Genomic DNA, 21,211 nt, shown 5'->3' with positions numbered 1-21,211 from the left:
TTTTTTTTCTTGGGTTTTTGTTCTTCTAGTTTTACAAGTTACAGACAAATGTGGTGGTATAGGTTTATAATCCCAGCTACTTGGAAATCTGAGGCAGGAGGATTAGAAGTTTGAGGTCAGTCCAAGTAACATTAGTGAAAACCTGTCTCAAAGTAAGAAGGGCTGGAGATATAGCTCAGTGGTACCTAGAGGATGTGAAGTACTATATTCAATTCTCTGAACTTCCCAAAAAGAAACAAATGTTAAGTGTGTCAACCCTTTATCTAAGTAATTTGTAAATATTTTCTCCTAATTTGTCTTTTTTTCCCCTGTTTTGATGGTATTACTATATATTTTCTCCTAATTTGTCTTTTTTTCCCCTGTTTTGATGGTATTACTATAAAGTGATCAAGCACATAAAAATGGCTATAGTTGAAGTTCATCATTCCATTCTCTTGCTGTGGGGAGTCTGGCCTTTCCAGAAGCCTCTGCATGCCAGAAAGGAATGAGAGTAGTTGTTGAAGGAGACACTTCTTGTTGTCCACTGGGGGACATTTTTAGAAAGCTGCTAGGGCTAGAAAAATCCGAAGGGTAGAGAAACAGTTCTTCTCAACAAAATTCTGGAGAGAAAAAGAGAAAGAGTTTGGTGTTACACCCACAGCCAGCTAAAGTAGCATGCCAGTAGGGTCTTTTCAGACTACCCCTGTGGGATTATATGTAGCCCAAGTGAAAACGGTTGAAGTAGAAATAGTGAGGTGAGCTATGTTCAGCTCTGGTCAGGATGGTGGCAGAGCAGATGGGGTGTGGCTGATGGAATGGAGAGAGTGAGGGCATGGAAGGAGCAGAGGCTCCCATACCAGAGGCCAGCTGTATAATGACCCTCTGTTGGTTATTCACTAGCTATTTTAAATATGCTTTGTGATCTGTTTGATTTTAGAGCACATTAACTCATTGTTAGATGGTTGTGAAGGGAAGGGCCAAACAAACATAACAGTAAGACCCTTGAAGCAAATACCAAACAGATGATTCTCAGAGAATTTACTAGTGGATTTTATGGAGAGAGAGAAAGAAAATTGGATTTTGTGGGAATTCCTGCACATGCCTACAGCATATTCTCTAGGTCAGCGGTATTTCCTTTTCAGACTGACTCCCTGGTTTATAAGCTATATTCCATTAGCTCCTATGGGTGAATTGAGGCAGCTCCAGAGCCTACTTGGCTCTCCTTGCATTTGGGCCTCTGGGGAACCTCTCCAGGTCAGTCTACAGAATGCTGATGGAAATTTCTGCCCTGCTCTTTTTACAATGGTCACTTGAATAAAATCTGTTTCAAGTGAAATCCTCCCTTGATGTCCAGAATGAGTGAAGTTGATAAAACATTTTACCACTGCACATTATTCTCTGACTAGGGGGCAAGTGGGAAAGTGAGAATCTAGAGATAAACCCAAAATAGTTTCTACTGAGATAGAGGAGGATCAGTTTCAAGATCAAGGAAACAAAAACAGATTCATGTAAGAGATGAGATCTGGCCACTTGTAGGAATTTCTGTGGGCCATTGTCTTACTTTTCTTAATGAAACTTGTTGGACTGCTTGGATAGGTGGGATAGCAAAGCAAGGGCATCCCGGCTGAGGAGGGGTGCTACAGGGATTCTAGAAAGGGACTTTATATATAACCTTCAGATAAAACCTACTGAGGGACTTAGGGCTGTAGCTCAGTTTAAAGCATTCGCTGAGCATGCAGGAGACCTTGGGGTCTATCTCCAGTGCTTCAAAAGAAACCAAAAACCAAACCTATCCATAATGACATAACCTTTTGGAAGTCCACTTAGATCACCAATTCCTGCCCCTAGTTTTCACCTCATTCCGAAGGTTTTCATCACTTTGTTTACTGTTACATCTGTTCCTTTAAGGGTCATGATGCCACCCTAAATGTCCCAGTCTAAGTGCCCTAGCAAACAAACACCTTTCTCTGAGCCTCTTCAGCACAATTTCTTTCGAAGGCTGCTGTTCTGTTTCTTTCTTTCTTTTTTTGGTACCAGGGATTGAACCCAAGGGCTCTTAATCACTGAGCCATATCTCCAGCCCTTTTTATATTTTATTTTGACACAGGTTCTTGTTAAGTTGCTTAGGGCTTCACTAGGTTGCTGAGGCAACTTGTGATCCTCCTACATCAGCCTCCCAAGTTGCTGCCCCATGCCAAAGGAGCCTAACTGTTGTTTTGTTTCATCAGGTAAGGGAAGAGAGGACTAAAGTACAGTTTCTCACAAGTAATAGTTAGGGCTAGCAAACATGGGTCTTCTCAGTGGCACTCTTCCCCTTGTATGAAAAAGAATTTCTAATGCCCTGGCTGTCACATCTTCCTGCACTATGAACCAGGGAGTAAATTAGAAGGGGATCAGGGGCCTCATGGGTCCCTGGGCTCTGAGAAAGGCTGGGGAGATGACTGAGGCCTCCTCTGCTAGTAGACATCTGGGTAGGGGGCAAGATTCTGACTTTCATACTAAATGTCTTGATGTTTCTTTGTGTTCATGTTTGGAATTATTACTGGCTATTAGTTTAGTCTTCTAAGGATTTCTCATTTAATAAAGAACAGCTTACTTCCATAAGTTTCTTTTCTTTTTTTTTAATATTTATTTTTTAGTTTTAGTGTGGTGTCCAGGATCGAACCTAGCGCCCCACACATACCAGGCGAGCGCGCTACCACTTGAGCCACATCCCCAGCCCCATCTTTTCTTTTTCTTTTTTTTTAAATTATTATTTTAGTTGTTGATGGACATTTATTTTTATTACTTACACGCGGTGCTGAGACGTAAACCCAGTTCTTCACACATGCTAGGCAACTACTCTTAACACTGAATTACAACCTCAGCCCCCATATGGTTCGGTTCTGTTCTTTTCTTCTCTTCTCCTTTTTTTTCTCTCTCTCTCTCTCTCTTTCTTGAATTTCTTTTTTAGTTGTAAATGGACACAGTACCTTTATTTTGTTTGTTTGTTTTTTCATGTGGTACTGAGGATAGAACCCAGTGCCTCACGCATGCTAGGCGAGCTCTCTACCCCTGAGCCACAACCCCAGCCTCCCCATATGGTTCTTGATTGGACTTTTTCCACTTCCTGGTGCTTGCAGGGCCAGTTGGAGCCCCTTCAGTAAGAAGACTGACATGTAATGATATTGACAGCCTGGGGTCATGACTGGCCACCCTGAACTGGGAAAGTTGTTGGGGATTAGAGTATGAAAAAGTCTGAAATGAATTTAGGAGTTTTAAATAGTGCTTAAGAACAATAACACAAAATAGCTTTTAAATGAAAATATGCAATAATGTGGCTATGTCTTTGAAGTCACTGAGAATACACGTCCTTAAAACACCTTTTGTTGCTCACTGGTCGCAGCAAAAATAGACTCTTAGCTCCAAGCATCATGGTTCTTTCATACTTTATGCAGTGAAGACAGATGAAGGTAACTGGACCTACCATACTGTATATACCCTTAGCACACTCATTTCTTTTGGTAAGAAATTATGTGAGTAGGATCAGGACCAAAACTTTTGTAAGTGTTGGAGATTTGCTTATTATAGCTTGGGGTTTAAAAATATTTGGTTTTTGGTATTATGATTTAGCTATTCATATTTATTTTGGTGCTGGAAATTGAACCCAGAGCCTCACACATACCAAGCAGGGACTCTACCACTGAGCTATAATACCCTTGCCCCTTGATTTAGTTTTTCTTCAGAGTAGATTCTAACTCTTTACACTAAATTTTTCCATTTGTAAAAAGTTGTAAACATTTAATCATAGATTTAGAACATATGATTATGGTTCTTACCCATTAAAATTTTGAAGAAAAACAACTTATAGACAAACTGTTGGGCACTTAGTGCTATTGGTGTGAGTCATCTTGTGGAGTTTTGGAGTTGAGGGTAAGAATAACGGGTTTGTGGGAGCTCTGATTATAAGAGTCTCTCACTTCTTCATTGATGACATCACATTGTGCTGTATATGTTTTCTTTCAGCTGGTTTTCCTATGGGCTATGCAGCTGCAGCTCCTGCCTATTCTCCTAACATGTACCCTGGAGCGAATCCTACCTTCCAAACAGGTATGTCCTGGGTGATGAAATGCATTGTACATGCAGTAGGGGAGAAATCAAAGGGGCTGGGCTTTAAGAAGAGAGGATACAGAGTTAGGATTTGGGATTAAGTAGTTTTATTTCTGAGTTTATGAAATTAGCCTTTTGGTGTCTGTATTTTAGATATTGCCAGGTCCTCTCAGCATACAAATCTTCATTATAATCACTCAGTTGTTAAAGGTAACTTCTTATGCCAGAGCCTCTCTGTTTAAGGAGTAGGGGCTTACTACTAGAAACTGAAAACCATCTTGCCATTGGTTTCTTCATGGTACTTTAGCACTTTGCTTATTTGGTTATATTTTTGTAATTCTTTTTTTTGGGGGGGGGGGGTGTTGGTACTGGGTTGGAACCCAGTGGCAAGTGCTCTAGCATTGAACTACATCCCTAGCCCAGTCTTTGTTTAAAAGAAAGTCTTATCTTCCATGTAAAGTGCATCAGAATATTTTTGTTTTGAAAGTCACCGTGAGGGCTGGGGATGTGGCTCAAGCGGAAGCGCACTCGCCTGGCATGTGTGCGGCCCGGGTTCCATCCTCAGCACCACATACAAACAAAGATGTTGTGTCCGCCAAAAACTAAAAAATAAATATTAAAAAATAAAAATTCTCTCTCTCTCTTAAAAAAAAAAAAAAGTCACTGTGAAAAATGCAGTTGGACTGGGCGCCGTGTTGCATGCCTGTAATCCCAGTGTCTCAGGAGGCTGAGACAGAGATCATGAGTTCAAAGCTAACCTCAGCAATGGTGAGGCACTGAGCAACTCAGTGAGACCCTGTCTGTAAATAAAATAAAAAATAGGACTGGGGATGTGGCTTAGTAGTTGATGGTTGAGTATCCCCAAGTTCAATCCTTAGTAAACCCCCCCCCCCCCCAAAAAAAAATGCAGTTGGTTTCATCTGAGTCTTTTAAAGGTTGATTATTGAGTGGAATTTTCCTCCTGTGATCCTGCATCCTCTGATGTTGACTCCTTTCCGGCATTAATACTCAGGACTTTGTGATTCTTTTGCAATAGTGGTGGCCTGTGTTTTGACATGAGGGCTTGGCTCGTCCTCCACGAGAAGCACCTTCCAAGATTGCTGGGACAATTCTTTGTGGCTTAGAACACTAGCCTCACATAGTTCATTTTGATGAAAGATGGCAATGGTGTCCTTCTCCCAAATTCTTCTTATTTTATGATTCATAAAATTTTGCTTTTATATTCTATTCATATGTCCATTTCTTTTCTGTCTCCACTATGGCAACCTCTCTTCAGTCCCTAGTTCATATCAAGAGAAAAATCTTGACTTGGTCTTCCTGCTCCCAGTATTTCTGTCCTGGGTTTATGTTCTTGCTCACTTAAGCCAGAGTAATGTTTCCAGGTGAAATTTTACTTAATAGTTTTCCTATCACTATAGGATAAGCCAACAATCTCTATTTTAAACCCCTAATTCTTTTCTACAATGGCCTTGTTTTTATCTTTTTTTTTTTTTTAATTGTTTTTGTTTTTATCTTTTTATCTTTTTGTTTTTTTGGCAGTACTGGGGATTGAACCTAGTGTCCTTCTGCCACTGAGCCACATTCCCCAGTCCTTTTTAATTTTGAGACAGTGTCTTGCTAAAGTTGCCAAGGCTGGCCTCAAACTTGGAATCTCCCTGCCTCAGCCTCTCAAGTAGCTGGGATTATAGGCGTGTGCTGCCGTACCCAGCATGTCTAGTTGTTTTTCTGACTGGATCAGATGACTTTTTTTGTGTGTGATGCTGGGCCTTGCTCATGTGAGGCAAGCACTCTACCAACTGAGCTATATCTCCAGCCCTAGATGACTTCTTTGTTCCTATCTTTTGAGGCTGTTGTGGAACATATGTTCCCTGGGTTCAATAATTGTTATAATGCTGTTACTCATTGCTGCTTTTTTTTTTTTTTTTTTTTTTTGGTGGTGTCAGGGTTTGAACCCAGAGCCTGTGCATTCAAGGCAAGCAATCCACCAACTGAGCTATGTTCCCGCCCCTCATTGCTGTTTTAATGGTGACCAGCACCCATCTTTTTTTGCAAAATATCTCCCATTGTTTAGCTCCTTTTTTTTTTTTAAACAGCTCTCTTGAGATATATACATGACATAATAAATGGGATATATTTGAAATGTACTATTTCATAACTTTTGCTGTATAGTTTATTTCTATCATAGATGGGAATAAACACATCCATCATTGCCAAATGTTTTCTTCTACCCATTTTTAAGTCTCCCAGGCTCCAGGAAGTCATTGGGCTGTTTTCTCTTAACAGTTGGTGAGTTTTCATTTTTTAAAAGTTTTGTATAAATGAATTCACATAGAAAAAACATTTTATTTTTTTTTTGATTGTCTTTTGTTTGGCAAGTTTCTTTGACTTCCTTATTGTAGTGTGTATCAGTATTTGAGTCCTTTTTATTGTTAGGTAGTATTCTGTTGTATAGAAATACCATAAGTTTGCTTATCTGTTTGCCAGGAATGAACATTTGGGGTATTTGCAGTTTTGAGATATTATAAATGAAATTGCTATGATTATTAATGTACAAGTCTTTATGGACATAAGTTTTCATTACTTTTTGAATAAACACAAAAATGGAATGGCTGGTTCTTATGGCAGGTGTATATTTAACTTTGGAAGAAACTGCAGAACTGTCTTCCAGATTGGTTGTACATTTTGTATTCCCTTCAGTAGTGTATGAGAGTTCCAGTTCCTCTCCATCCTCAGCAACACTGGTATGACCAATCTTTTTAATTTTAGCTAATCTAGTGGATAGATCTCATTGTATTTTTAACTCTCGAGACAAAAATAATATCAGTAATCTTTTTGTGTGCTTATTTGCCATCCACATGTCTTAGATAAAAAGTTTATACATATATCTTTTACTGTGTGTGACTGTTTGTTTTCTTTCTGTTTTTAAGGCAGTTGGTAAATTATTTTTATTTTTTGGCACTGGGTATTGAACCCAGGGACCCTTTAACACTGAGTTACATCCATTGCTCTTTTTATTTTTTATTTTGAGACAGGGTCTTACTAAATTGCTTATGGATTCTTTGGGATTATATAAGTGCACCACTGTACCTGGCTTATTTTTATTCTTTACATATATATACATATATTTTTTTTTAGAGAGAGAGAGAGAGAGAGAGAATTTTTTAATATTTATTTTTTAGTTCTCAGCGGACACAACGTCTTTGTTTGTATGTGGTGCTGAGGATCGAACCTGGGCCTCACGCATGCCAGGCGAGCGCGCTATTGCTTGAGCCACATCCCCAGCCCAATTCTTTACATATTTTAAAGAGATGGGGTCTTGCTATGTTGCCAGTGCCTTGAACTCCTAGTCTCAAGGAATCCTCCTGCCTCAGTTTCCAGGTAGCCAAGACTGTGGGTACACACTACTATACCCAACTTGAAAGCACTTTTTTTTTTTTAACCTTATTTATTATTAAACATTTCTAAATGTACAGAACAGTTGAGAAAACAGTACAGTGAGTGCCCATTATACCTTTTGCCTAGGTCTGCCAGTTAGGACTTTGCCCTATTTCCTTTATCTATAAAAGGATGAACATGTCTTTTTTCTTTTTCTGCTGAACTAATTTAGAATTGTATTTAGCCTTTGTGGCTCTTGTTTTGTGGACTTCAGAAATTCCCCTTCCTTCCTGGCTTGGTGACTGAGACAGGAGGATTGCAAGTTCAAGGCCAGCTCAGCAACTTAGTGAGAACCTGTCTCAAATTTAAAAAAAAAAAAAGAGCTGGGGTTAGAGCTCAGTGGTGAAGTGCCCCTTGGTTCAATGCTCCTTTCTAACAAAACAATAAGCATTCATTCTTTAACATTATTACATTTAGAAATGGTAGTTTTTTAATGTGATTTGATCGCTCATATTCACATTTGTCCACTTATGTCAGATTTTAAAAAATAATTGGAAATAAGATCTACTTAACACAAGTTGAATTTAAGGTTGAATGTATGTCTTTTGTCTCTTAATTCATAACAGTATGCCTAAACTCTAAAACAAATACACTTTATAATAAAGAGGCTTTATTAGGAACAATTTTAAATATATACACAAGTTTTAAGAGTATAATCTCTACTTACCTATCACTTGACTTTTTAGCAGTTACCAGCTCAGAGCTCATGTTTTTCATCTATATGCTAACCACATTCCCATTTATTATTATTTATTATTTTATTTTGGTACTGAATCAAAATAGGGGTTGAATCCACTGAACCACATTCCTGGCCCTTTTTATTTTTAATTTTGAGAAATGGTCTTAGTAGGTTGGTTAGGGTATTGCTAAGTTGCTGTGGGTGGCTTTGAACTTGAGATCCTTCTGCCTTAGCCTCCTGAGTCTCTGGAATTACAGGCATGCACCGCTGCACCTGGCTTTCCCTTTTATTATTTTGAAGTAACTTTCAGACATCCTGTTCATGTTTTTTTTTTTTTTCCTTCTACTCATGTTTTTTAATATTATCTTTAAAAAAAGACAAAATGTTTAACTATAATATATCATTTTTACATCCAAAAAATAATTCTTTAATACTCAAAATCACAATCAGTGTTCATATTTCCAGTTGCCCCATCTAGGTCATGAGTTTTAAAAAACTGCACCAAGATGAAAGGGGGCCATATTCGTTTGAAAATCAGGTAGCTAGAAATTATGAATGTGATTCTCAGACTTAAAAGTCTAGCATTTGATATCAAATTGTGACACAGAAAGTATAATTCTATGAATATTTTGATTGTGATACTTTTTAAAGAAATGGTTAACATTTTGGTCAGCTATGAGTTTGGTGATTCCTAGGAGGACTATTGATGGAGGCCATGGAAACAATAGGGGAGAAACTGGATTTAAGCTATGTAGGAGTCATATTAGTGTTGTTCACCTATGAGTTAACCAGCATTGAGTTTTTCCTGCTGTAGTGTGATTGTGGTCCTAAGAAATAAGTAAGGAGGAATGATTTGGGGAAGAGGAGGATATATAGGATGAGACTCTCTTTCCCTGCCTCCCTATCCCAGATCTGGTTTTCCCCTTCTCCTTCTCCCCACCCCTCTCTTTCTTTCTCTTTTGTGATACTTAGGATTCAACTCAGAGCCTCACACATGCTAGGCAAGTACTCTACCACTGACTGAGCTTTGCCCCAGCCCTTTTTATTTTTTATTTTGAGACAGGATCTCCCTAAGTTGCTTAGGGCCTTCATATGCTGCTAAGGCTGGCCTCAAACTTGTGCTTCTACTGCCTCAGCCTTCTCAACAGCAGGGATTATAGGTATATGCCATGTTGCCCAGCCCTATTATTCCTTTCTTTGGAGACAGCCCTGCCCTCCACCCTGAGCTGCCTTCTTCTTGCCTGCCAAGACTGCATAAATCTGTGTTGGTGGTCTTTTTGTTTTTTAATGGCTTTCCTTCTTGTGGAGAGGGCTGGATCTTTTGTGGTCACTTCTGTGACAGGTTCTGGCTCTGTGCTGACACACAGCTTGTGTAATGCTCCCATGGTCAAGTCTAGTCACAGGTGTTCCCACATTGTGCTGTTCCTTGTTTCCTCCTCTGAGCAAACCAGTTTCTTTCTCTTTTTTTATATTTATTTTTTTAGGTGTATTTGGACACAATGCCTTTATTTTATTTACTTATTTTTATGTGGTGCTGAGGATCGAATCCAGGGCCTTGCACGTGCTAGATGAGCATTCTGCCACTGAGCTCAACCCCAGCCCAGCAAGCCAGTCTCTTGTGAGGAATTTCATAAAGCTGTCCTGGGCCACCTCCTGGGAGTGTCTTTGAGTAGCTGGGACTTGATAGCTTCCATACTGCTTTTTTCTTTATAATCAGAATGTTGTGTGGTGGTATATTTGGCATTCAATAAAGTGCACATATTTAAAGTTTTGATCAGTTTTAACATGCATAGACCTGTGATGCTATCACTTTTTTTTCTTCTTAGTATGAGCAGTTGGAGAAAGGACTGTTTTTGTCAGTTTTCAGTAACTGTAAATGCCTGATAGTTAGCTTTCTAAGAGAAAAGACTCATGTTTTTTGAACCCAACGGTGTTCTATCACTGAATTACATCTCTGATCCTTATTTATTTAGATAGGTTCTTCTAAGTTGCCAAGGCTGACTTTGAACTTGAAATCCTCCTGCTGTGCCTCCCAGGTCACTGGGATTACAGGTGTCTGACACCATACCTGGCTTAGCTTGGTTTATAGAGGTTTCGTTTTTGTTTTTGGTGGTAGTGTGTTTTTTTTTTTTGTTTGTTTTTTGTTTGTTTGTTTGTTTGTTTGTGTTTTTTTTGTTTTTGTGTGTGTGCCAGGAATTGAACCCAGGGATGGAAACCACTGAGGTTAACCACTAAGGTACATCCCCAATTCTTTTTATTTTTTATTTTGAGACAAGGTCTTGTTATGTTGCTTAGGGCCTTTCTAAGTTGCTGAGGCCAGCCTCGAACTTGTGATCCTCCTGCCTCAGCCTCCTCAGTCTTTGGGATTGCAAATGTGCACCACTGCACCCCACTTGTTTACAATTTTGAAGATCTTAGTCTGTGAAAGATTAGCTCCATTACTCGGGTTTTGAGGTGAAGCAGCACGTTTTTGCAGAACCAGATGGGCAGAATTCTCCCAGTTAGGAAGCAAAAGAGATGGAGAAGGGGGAGAGGGACAGGATTCTAAAATCTCCGTGGGGAAGGAGGGCTTGTCCCCAGTGACTTGGAGACTTCTGACCAAAGGCCCAGTTTTTCCAGTACCTTCCAGTAGCACCAAACTGGGGACCAAGCCTTTTTGGGGATATTGAAATTCCAAATTATAGCAGAAATTCTTTAAGTGCTCTTATAGTTGGACTTGCTTTTCTAAATTCTGGAGGAAAATTTGTGTATTTGGTTTTTAACCAAGTTTAAAAGTTGATATATTCAAATTTTGATACTGTTTATACTTAGAGTTAACATAGCAATTAATGAACTTCAAAAATAATTAGGGAGACCTGGGAGGATCTTTTCTCTCCAGATAGACTAGCTGAGGTTGGGAATCACCTGGTTTGGATGAAGAGATTAAGAATCTGGATGCAGATGGATCTTGTTGGAATACAACTCATCTCTGGGCCAGCTATTGGGTGTACTGAAGGGATAGCAGTGTGAACACGCCCTGGGGAGTGCATGAGAAAACCTGACATTTCAGTCATGAAGAGCCTGGGCGCATACATGGAGATTCTGATGAGAATACTATTGTCATGTGGCTACAGCCACAGTTGACTGGGACTTACCTGGCCCCATGGAGGGAAGCAGAATTTCTTGTGGTTAAAAAGGCCATTTAAAACTGAATTTCCTGGGAGTCTTTCATTCTCTGTCTTTAAAATTAAAAACAAAATGTGTTACATTACTAAATACAGTCCAGTAGTACAATTAAAATGAAAAAATTTTAACTAGATTATGCACAAAAAACCTACATACTAAGTGTGCAGTGGGTGAATTTTGAGTTGCACATTCTTGTGGAACCACTGCCCAAACAATATATGCAATCCTTTTATCATCCCAGGTTTTCTTCACCCTTTTCTCTCTTTTCTGATTTGTCAAATAGTTGGATTTACTTAGTGTTTGATATATAAGTGGAATAATTTCTGGTGTTCTTTTTGAGGTCTGGCTTTTTTGGAAAGCTTGACATGGTTTGAAATTCATCTTTGATTGCTAAGTAGTGTTCACATGGATGTATCACAGTGTATTTTGTTTTTTTTCCCTATTGATGAGCATTTGGATTATTTTCCATTTTAGGAATTAGATTGGTGAACATGTTTTACAAGTCCCATTGTGGACCTGTGTTTTCATTTTCTAGGGGAAATATCTGGAGGTGGAGTTGCTGGGTGCTGTGGTAAGTGTGTTTGTGGTTTGAGATTTTATACTTTGTGACAGTGTGATTGCTCCCTGCCTCACATTACACTGATGGGAATGTGAATGTCATTAGGGATATGTTAGAAATAGCTTCTGCAAAGGTAGTGTTTACCTGTACTGGAAGCTGTCCTTTCTACTGTGTACCTTGGTGTGTTTGGATAGTTGAATAGGGTTTTACATCACCACTATAGTTGGGTGACTACATGGTTCCAAAAGGTACATGTGCCCCTCTGCCCCTGGCCACAACTGTTGGGTTTTCTATCATTGTGGATTTTGATTAATCTTTCTTGGTGCTTACTATCAGATGCATATAACATGTATTCTTATTTTGGCTTCTTTTGCATAATATAGTGATTAAGACTCATCTATGTTATGTGTTATCAGTAGTTTGTTCCATTTGGTTGCTGAGCAGTGTCTTGATGTGTGGATGTACCAGTTTGTCTGTATGCTGGTGGACATGTGGGCTATTTATAGCTTCCTGGCAGTTGAATAAAGCTGCCGTGAGCATAGTAAGCCAGAGGCCCTCTCTGCCAGACCTGAGCAAATCTGTTGGGGTAGAGGATCAGGAGGGGAGCCAGACACCTAATGGTCACTCAGTAGATTCACAGCCCTTCTTCCCCATTAGAGTCCTTCACCAGCTTCTGGAAATAAGTTGGTGTCCTGCAGTTCCCAGGACAGGTGGTGTCCTGTGATCAGACTATTCTCAATACTGATGGAGTGTAGCTTTTTAGATTTAAAAGCTTTCTTCACTTCCATTCTTTTTTTTAGTGGGCGGGGTTGATGGTGGTACCTGGGATTGAACTCAGATCAGTGAGCCATGTCCCCATCCCTTTTTCGTATTTTATTTATAGACAGGGTCTCACTGAGTTGCTTATTGCCTTGCTTTTGCTGAGGCAGGCTTTGAACTCATGATCCTCCTGCCTCAGCCTCCCAAGCTGCTGGGTTTACAGGCATGTGCCACCACGCCCAGCCTTTACTTTCATTCTTGGTCTGTCTTTTTATTCCTTAATTTGTTTTATAATCATTTTCTGTCATTTTGGGTGGGAACAAGTAAGTGTGTGTGTTCAATCTGTTCCTTTGATCCAAAAGTTTTTCTACTGTAGGGTGCTAAGCCAATCCCTGATGTTTGATAAGTTTCTCCTTTTGTTTTTGCTGTAATACCAGAGATTAGTGTACTTTCTAAGTTATGTCTTTGTGTATATGTGCTTATTTCTTTATGGTAGATTTATACAGCTAATTGTGGGATTAAAATACATATGTACTTTAAATGCCAAATTGAGTGGCCAGGAAGGCTGTACCAATTTAATTTAATTTTAATTTTAATACTGTCAGGACAGTATTTAATTTCCTGTTCTTGTGTGAGCATATGCTCCATAGAACTTTCTCCTCTTCAGCAACCCCCCACTTCAGTTGCACACAAAGCCAAAAAATGGAGCTTGGTGTCAGTAGAGGAGAGAGGGGACTGCAGTGGTGTTGAATCTTGACTGTGTTACACTGTTCGTGGTTGAGATGACACCTGCCTCCACCCTACACATGTCCTTCCCCCATGCCTGGCATGGTCCCACATGAACTCAGGCATGGGCTTTTTTGTTACAGGTTACACTCCTGGCACACCTTACAAAGTGTCCTGTTCCCCCACCAGCGGGGCCGTGCCGCCATACTCTTCTTCCCCCAACCCCTACCAGACTGCCGTGTACCCCGTGCGAAGTGCCTATCCCCAGCAGAGCCCTTACGCACAGGTATGCTTGGACATGCCCTGCATGGTGGGAAGGATTGGTTCCATTAGGTCCCAAAATTATGGGACCTTGTGGCAGTTGTCTTCCTTATCCCCACAGCAAGGCACGTACTATACACAGCCACTGTATGCAGCACCTCCTCACGTCATCCATCACACCACGGTGGTACAGCCCAATGGTATGCCGGCAACAGTGTACCCTGCTCCCATCCCTCCTCCTAGAGGCAATGGGGTCACCATGGGCATGGTTGCTGGGACCACGATGGCCATGTCAGCAGGTGAGTCCTTATTCCTAGTGTGTGTGCTATGGTGCCATAAGGCTGGGGTAAGGTGTGGGAAAGCTTATGAATACTCTGACTCTGGGTTCTAGTTTTTCATGGCTGCAGTTGTGTGAAGTACATGTGATTCTTTGAAGAAGTGACAGTTACCTTTGACTTTAACTCTTTTCCTTTCCTTCCCCTTCTTTCAGTTGAGAGGATACTGGAGTGTGGGGTATAAGAGTTGATGAACCAACTGATTTCCCTTGTGGAGCATAACTGAACAGCACTTTCTGAATTTGACTAAGTCATTTTGTTGGTGAGCTGGATAGTCCATTTGGCAGTAGGGATGAGGAGTGAGTGACCAGACACTACTCTCTCCACCACTGTGAGCATATAAAACTTGAGGAGGAACACTTTGTGGGCTGGCCCTCTTCATAGTTCCCCTTAGTGTGATCTGGCTTCATAGGTCAAGTTAAGTTAATGGGCAAGATTTCAGTGTATCTAGGAATGCTGGTCTGGTGTTAATAGAAGTAACAGCTACTTGCACAGATCTTTCGGCTTATCTGCTTTACTTCCCCAGTCCTCTTCTAAGTCAGGAGAACAAACCAAGGGCAGAAGAGACCACTAGGCTAGAGTAGGCATGTCTCTGTGGACCCATGGAAGCCCTGGGGTTTGATTTGCTTTTTAGGGATTAGGTTACCTGCTGGTCTTTAAGGGTTGATGGCCCATGATTGGAATTTCACTTCCCTACCTTCCAACTTCAGTATAAGGAAATTCTACCAAAGAGAAAGCTTTTTGGGATACTGTGTATTTCTGACCTTAATTTCCATTTTATTTGGCTTTTCTGTCAAAGCAGAGAAGACTGTGGCATAGACAGAAGCTGTGTCCTGGAGGGCCATAGTAGGCAGGGTGAGCGCAGGCAACAGGGAGTAATGGCATTAGGTTTGAGGAGTGCTGACCTCAAAAGAATTCAGGTAGTCCCTGAATTTTTTTGTAGTTATAGGAAAAATACATTTTCGTAATGTACTCAGAAGCTCATGTAGTTTGGAAATCCCACTTCACATTTCTCCTTTTTTTCCCACCCTTTTAATAATTTTCCATAATTTTATATATTGTTAAAAGTCTATTCACATTGGTATTCGTCTTGCAAATCTAAAAATCCTTTATGTGTTAAATACTTATACTCCATTACACTGCTATACAGCTGCTCTCTAGCTCTGTTAGTTACCATTTTGTTTTGTCTCTGAGTTTGATAACTCTTAAGTACTCTCATCGAAGTGGGACCATCTACAATATTTGTCCTTTTGTCACATAATATAATGTTCTTAATTAAGGTTCACCTGTGTTGTATATATGAGAATTTTTGTTTAAGTCTGATAATACTATTTAAAATGTTTGTAAAAGCCTGGGGCAGTGTGCACACCTGTTCTCAGTGACTTGGGAGGCTGAAACAGGAGGATCACAACTTTGCGAGGCCCTGTCTCAAAATATAAAAAGAACTGGATGTGGGTTGGGGATATAGCTCAGTTAATAGAGTGCTTGCCTTTCATGCACATGGCCCTGGGTTCAATCCCCAGCGCCACAAAAACAAAACTGGATGTATCTTTGTGGTAAAGCACTCCTGGGTTCAATCTGCAGAACCAAAAAAATGGGTGGGGGTTCTTCTGACCCACAAAAAGTTTTCTGAATGTTCTGTAAAGATAAACCCAAAGCCTTTTTATTTATTCTTTTAAAATTTTTTGGCAGTACTGAAGCTCTCTTAACACAGAGCTATATCTCCAGCCCTTTTAATTTAATTTTGAGTCAGGGTCTCACCAAGTTGCCCATTCTGGTCTTGAACTTGTGATCCTCCTTGCATTAGCCTCCTAAGTAGCAGGGATTACAAGAATGCACCACCACAGTTGGTGGCACAAGCCCTTTTACAGACATATTATCAAATATCTTTCAGCTCTTTTGGATTAGAGTTCTGACCTTATTCTGAGTCAGGACTGTGCCCTCTTCCAAGGTGCCTGTCTCTTCACAAAGGCCTACATGCCTACATGTCAGAGATAGTGTGGAGTCACACTGGAGTTGGTGTATAGCATGTAGACCTGCTTTTTGTGTGATGTGCTACTCTTTCTTCCAGGTACCCTTCTGACTGCCCATTCCCCAACTCCTGTTGCCCCTCACCCAGTCACTGTGCCCACGTATCGGGCTCCAGGAACACCCACCTACAGCTATGTGCCCCCTCAGTGGTGATCACCCTGCAAATAAATGTAAGTGATCAGTGAAGGCTCACTGGGCCCTGGCAATAGTGCATTTCTCTGTGGAGGATGACAAACCTACCTCATGTTTTAAGCATTAAGGAAAAAAATGCACCTGACCTTTGATCTAAGAACAGTTGTAGTGTTTTGTTTAAGTTGCAGATGGACACAATACCTTTATTTCATGTTTTATCTGGTGCTGAAGATCAAACCCAGTGCCTCTTACATGCTAGGCAAGCGCTTTACACTGAGCCACAACCCCATTATGTTTTTGATCTTCCTGGAACTCCATAAAGAGAAGGAAACCATTTGAGTGGTTACTATTTACACTGCATCTCTATTCTTACCTGGAATATGCTTGCATTCCCCTCCTGCCTGTTGAGGAGATAGAGTTCTGGTTGTAACTGGGGGGGTCTCTGTGAGGTGGGTAGGAATCAAGTCCAGCACCTTTGTGCCCTGCTGCCCTTTTTGACCCTATTGGATCTTGTCCTTTTGGAGTTTTTGGAACAGTGGTGGCAGAAGAGCTCTGTATGACTGTGTACCTTTCATTCTTTCTAGGTTTGCGGATGGAGCTGTGCAGTCACATCATTGAGGTTCCACAGCTGGTGCTGCAGGCCTTGTGCCTCCAACCAGGACTTTCTTCTTAATGCTCTCACACTTAGCTAAATACGACTGTCCCGGCCCAGCAGGTCCCAGCGCCGTTAGTCTCCAGCTAACTCCGTGGGTTGGTCTTAAAGCAAATCCTGTTTTGTGGACTTGCCTGGCAATTTTTTAGCTAACTGTAATGATAAAAAGGGAGTATTAATCTATTCTGAATCATATCTAGTTGAATGCATGTTTAAAAAAAAAAAACACAAAACAAAGCTTGCTCAATCTACCTGCAGTGACTGATGCAAAACCATCTTATGCAAAACCCAAAGGAATGGAAACATATTTTACAACTGTTTCACTAATGCACTGTTGTATGCAAAGTCTTAAAGTTATAAGTGTTAAAGTGAATATGTTCATAGAGCATACCTGAAATACCTTAGGTGATTCTTCAACCTTTTGGGGTTGATGTAGGTTGCCGCTTCTGGATGTGGACTTTAGTTTTCAGCGATCTGTTTCTTTGGCACTGACTGCATGGGAGGGAGCTGCAGGGATGGGGAGAGAGTGGGTGGGCCACTGTGGTTTGGGATCAGCCAATTAGTGGGCATCCCTTTCTTTCTGTGTAGGCTTGGCAGGGTCCAGGGAATGGGGACATGCTTAAAGACCATCATGGAAGACTAGAGTTGTGTGGTCAGTACAGTTAGGGGCAAAGGGGTTTTCTACATATCAGCAAAACAATTTTCCTTGCCATCTAAATTTCCATTACACTGTCTGTTCTCTTACAGAGAAGGATGATTTTTTGTATATCTTTATTGAAAAAGTCCTGAGTAGAACTAAATTGTTTTCCTAGGATGGAAGATATGTGAAACACTTGGATGAGGTATTGCTTTCTGCTTTATTTAGCTTAGAAAATCATTCCAGTCGCCCCCTTCCCCAGAAATGTTTGAAGTCAGTTGAAAACTTATAGGCATTGGTCCCCACACCCTGCTCCCAAGGAATGACAAAGACTTCAGCTGTATGTTATAGAGAAAGTTGTATATTTAAGAATGATTTAAAGGGAACAAAACTTTATTTAAAATTCCTCATGTTTCTTGTAGAGAGGCAAGGCTGTGGGTATGTCTGATAATATAGAATCATGTAGCTTGTCTTGGAGTAGTCCACTGATTGTGACCAGCTGGAAGAGATTTATAGGGTTGGTGTCCATGGTCTGTGAGCCTCTTCTGCCATCTCATCTCTTCTTGGAGCTAAAGGCAATCAGCATCAAGTGAGTGTGGATGGCAGGAAGGGCCCGGTAGCAGTGGAATGATTTGCCTGCCAGAATCTATTATGGGAAGATTTTTAGTTTAAAATCTGAATATTGTACATAAGAAATCATGAGGACTCCCCCCCCCCCCGCCCCAAATGCCCAATTTCCATCAGTAGGAGTGCATGTCTGTTTTCAGTGAGGGTCAGAAGGGTGGAGATATGAAGACTTGCTCTTTTTCAGGGGTCTGTCAGGCAGAGATGGAAGTTCATCCTTTTCCCACCCCATCCTTGTTTGGAATGCTGTGGACTTTGATTGAGAGAGGATTCTGTGCTGCTTCTCAGGCAGCTAGGTCAGGGCTCTGGCACTCGGGTGGAAGTCACTGTTAGCGGTCAGCCTGGCTGGTAGGTGGAATACCTGACCACTGAGCCTTTGGTAATCTTATTTTTTATAGTGAGTACTCTTCATTTTCTTTTTCCACATTTATTTTGTAAGAAGTTTAGGAATATTTTTGCATGGATCATTGTAAACAGAAGATTCCTTATTCCTAATGTCTATTAACATAGAATGTTTACTGATAAGTACTTTAAATCGCTTTGTGAGCACTTAACTTGTGTGTGTGTGTGTGTGTGTGTGTGAGAGAGAGAGAGAGAGAGAGAGAGAGAGACATGTACCCCAGGCACATAATTTGTGTCCATTTCCACAAATATGTGTTGGTAATTGTATTGGTTTGCAATATCAGTAGGGTTTCAGGGACTTAACTGACAGAGAAGGCAGTTTCCCCAAATTGAGTGGTAATATATGAGTAGAACAATATTCATAACTCTAGTGTATGCTTTAACAAAGCCCCACACAAAAATGGAAACATGTACATTCCCTGTGCCTATAAGGGGCAGAGTCATATGCATTCTGGAGGAAGTCCTAAGAAGTTACATGAACTGTCTCCAGACCTGTGTGAGGCTGGCAAACACAGGGTGTTTCCACAATTACTAAGGTGAAGGGTAAAGAAGAGTGGGTTGCATCCCTTCCCCTGTGTACATCAGCTTAATAAACATTTTGCTTCTCTAAAATTATTTTAAAATCTTTTTTTCCCTTTTGTGAAGTTGAACTAAGAGATTATCAGATACTTTTGCATTATATATCTAGTAGAAATCTTTCCCATTTTGACACTATCATTTCATCAGTTTATGAAATATTTTGTTAAAGAGAGTTTATCTGTCAGATAAGAATCTGAATTTGAGTAGTACCAAAACTGTCGTAGGTTGTAATTTTTAAAACATTCAGTTCTAGTAAAATTAATTAAGGGCTAGAACCTGGGTCAGTATTCTGTTACAGAGCTGTATAATTTGTTATCACAAGCATATTGTGGAACATTCCCTGAAATTTTGCTTTTTTTGTGTGTGACATTCCTTATTTGAGTGTTCTTCAGCTGAATTATTGTTCTTTTTTAGTAGCTGATATAGGCAAACAAAGGACCTAATTCCTGTAAACATGGATGTCATTATGAATATAAAAAAATGTTTATTCTCTTCTCCCCTGAGGCGTGGAAGATGTGTTCATCAGCTTTGTAGCTGCTGTTCCTCTCTGCTCATAGAAATCTAGTTTGGATGTGGTCTGGAAGCTGAGTGTTTAGAATTGAGTTATCTATGAGCTTCTTGATTCTGTGAGGTGAGGACACCTTTGGGGCCAGGGCCAATCATGGTAACAGGCACATAAGCTCTTCCAGAACCTTTTATGTCTCTTGTGGTCCATCTTTCAAGAACATTCTTGATGATGTGGTTATTAGGCCTATGAATTGCTATTGGGTGACATTTCTTGTGTGCTATGCAAATGTAGTATTCATAGGAGGTAGAGAGGTCCCAAGCCCTGAGCTGGGTCCCTGGCCTCTAGAGTGTCCTGCCCTTCCCCAGCAAGGCATCTATGCTTTGCTTCATCTGGTAGCTTTATCCTGCTGTGACAGAGGAGGTCTAGGAAGTAATTTGCATGTTTATTGGGGGACATGTCAATGATAGGAAATACATTGGAATGCCCTGGCATCTGGCAGTATTGTCCCCACGTGGGCTTCGTGTGCCATTGGGGAGTGGTAAAAAGCTGCCATGCACCAGCAGTGTAAATACTGGAACTCCTTTACAGAGGAAGCTCAAATGTCACCTCTCCTTTATGAACATTTGAAAACAGTATTACTCTGATTAGTTGGGCCACCTTTTTATCCGGCAGCATTCGCTGCTCCAGCTGTTGTTGGCCTAGCACTGCCCACACAGCGTAGGGTCTCTCATGGGTGCAGTGGCAGGAGGGACAGCAGCTGGTCCTTCTCTCTGGTGCTTTCTAAAAGGATCTCTAAAATTTAGGAGCGAGGTTGGCTTCAGGGAGAGCAGAGTTCAGCTCTTCTGCCTAGCATATCTCCGAGGTCTATGTCTGTTTTCTCTGAGCTGCTTACTCCACCTGAGCTTACTGAAGGGTGGCTGACCTTTAAATACACTGCAAATGACATTCTGAGGTGGATGTGGCTTTGGTGGAAACTGCAAAGTTGGTCTTGCATGTTTTAGAGAGTTTGTCTCTTTTCCCCGCTCTCCAATCATTTGAAAAATGAAAAACATATAGGATAAGCAGGATTAAATAAAGTGTGGTCAGTTGGGACCGGGAGAGGAGTGACATCTCTGTCAGGGAGTCCTGATATACTTCAGGCAGGGTGAGATGTCCCAGAGTGGTGCAGCAGGCAGCTCCTTGGCTAGGGTGGCACTGTGGGTTCTGGTGCAGAGCGGTGGGCTGTACAATAAACTAGTTGGGCCAGATCTGAGACTTCTCCTAACAGGGTTGCTGTGATGACCACTTGAAGGAAAGGCCCCAAGGAGGCTCATGGGCTGTAACTGAATAGGAAACTGTCCCGCACCCCCTTTTTTTTAAATGATTTTTAAATACTGTTTTTTACACTGTTCTCTTGGTACTTTTTTTAAGCTTAAGTCAGCATTGTCTTCCAGTGTTAAGGCATCCCTCGCCTCTGCATTGAACTTACGTGTCAATAAAAAGGAATGGACCATCCATTCTGAGCCAGTTCAATTAGATGTAAATTCATACTATTTTAATTTTTTATGCAATCTGATGAGTAGATGAGCTCAGATTTAAAATTCTTAAAGCACGTTTATTGTAACAAGAATTGTTATGTATTAATACTGCAGTTTTCAATAAAGATTGACTTGTGTTGCA

General features: G+C 40.7%; 1 protein-coding gene across 6 annotated transcripts in view; it reads left to right on the top strand.

The window, feature by feature from the left end:
- Positions 1-21,211, top strand: part of Fam168b (family with sequence similarity 168 member B) — a 34,119-nt gene extending 12,908 nt beyond the window's left edge. For 5 of the 6 annotated variants that reach the window (XM_076865576.2, XM_076865580.2, XM_076865574.2 and 2 more), the window contains 6 exons: positions 3,985-4,068; positions 11,883-11,918; positions 13,535-13,677; positions 13,774-13,951; positions 16,059-16,188; positions 16,735-21,211. In XM_076865576.2, coding sequence (XP_076721691.1) covers positions 3,985-4,068; positions 11,883-11,918; positions 13,535-13,677; positions 13,774-13,951; positions 16,059-16,171 — 554 coding nt within the window. In that variant the 3' untranslated portion in view covers positions 16,172-16,188; positions 16,735-21,211. The remainder of the gene's footprint in view (positions 1-3,984; positions 4,069-11,882; positions 11,919-13,534; positions 13,678-13,773; positions 13,952-16,058; positions 16,189-16,734) is intronic. The other variant, XM_076865575.2, reaches the window with a different exon arrangement.

The sequence above is a fragment of the Callospermophilus lateralis genome, chromosome 9, assembly GCF_048772815.1.
Source record: "Callospermophilus lateralis isolate mCalLat2 chromosome 9, mCalLat2.hap1, whole genome shotgun sequence".
Taxonomy (NCBI): domain Eukaryota; kingdom Metazoa; phylum Chordata; class Mammalia; order Rodentia; family Sciuridae; genus Callospermophilus; species Callospermophilus lateralis.
This window is presented reverse-complemented; position numbering and strand designations above follow the sequence as displayed.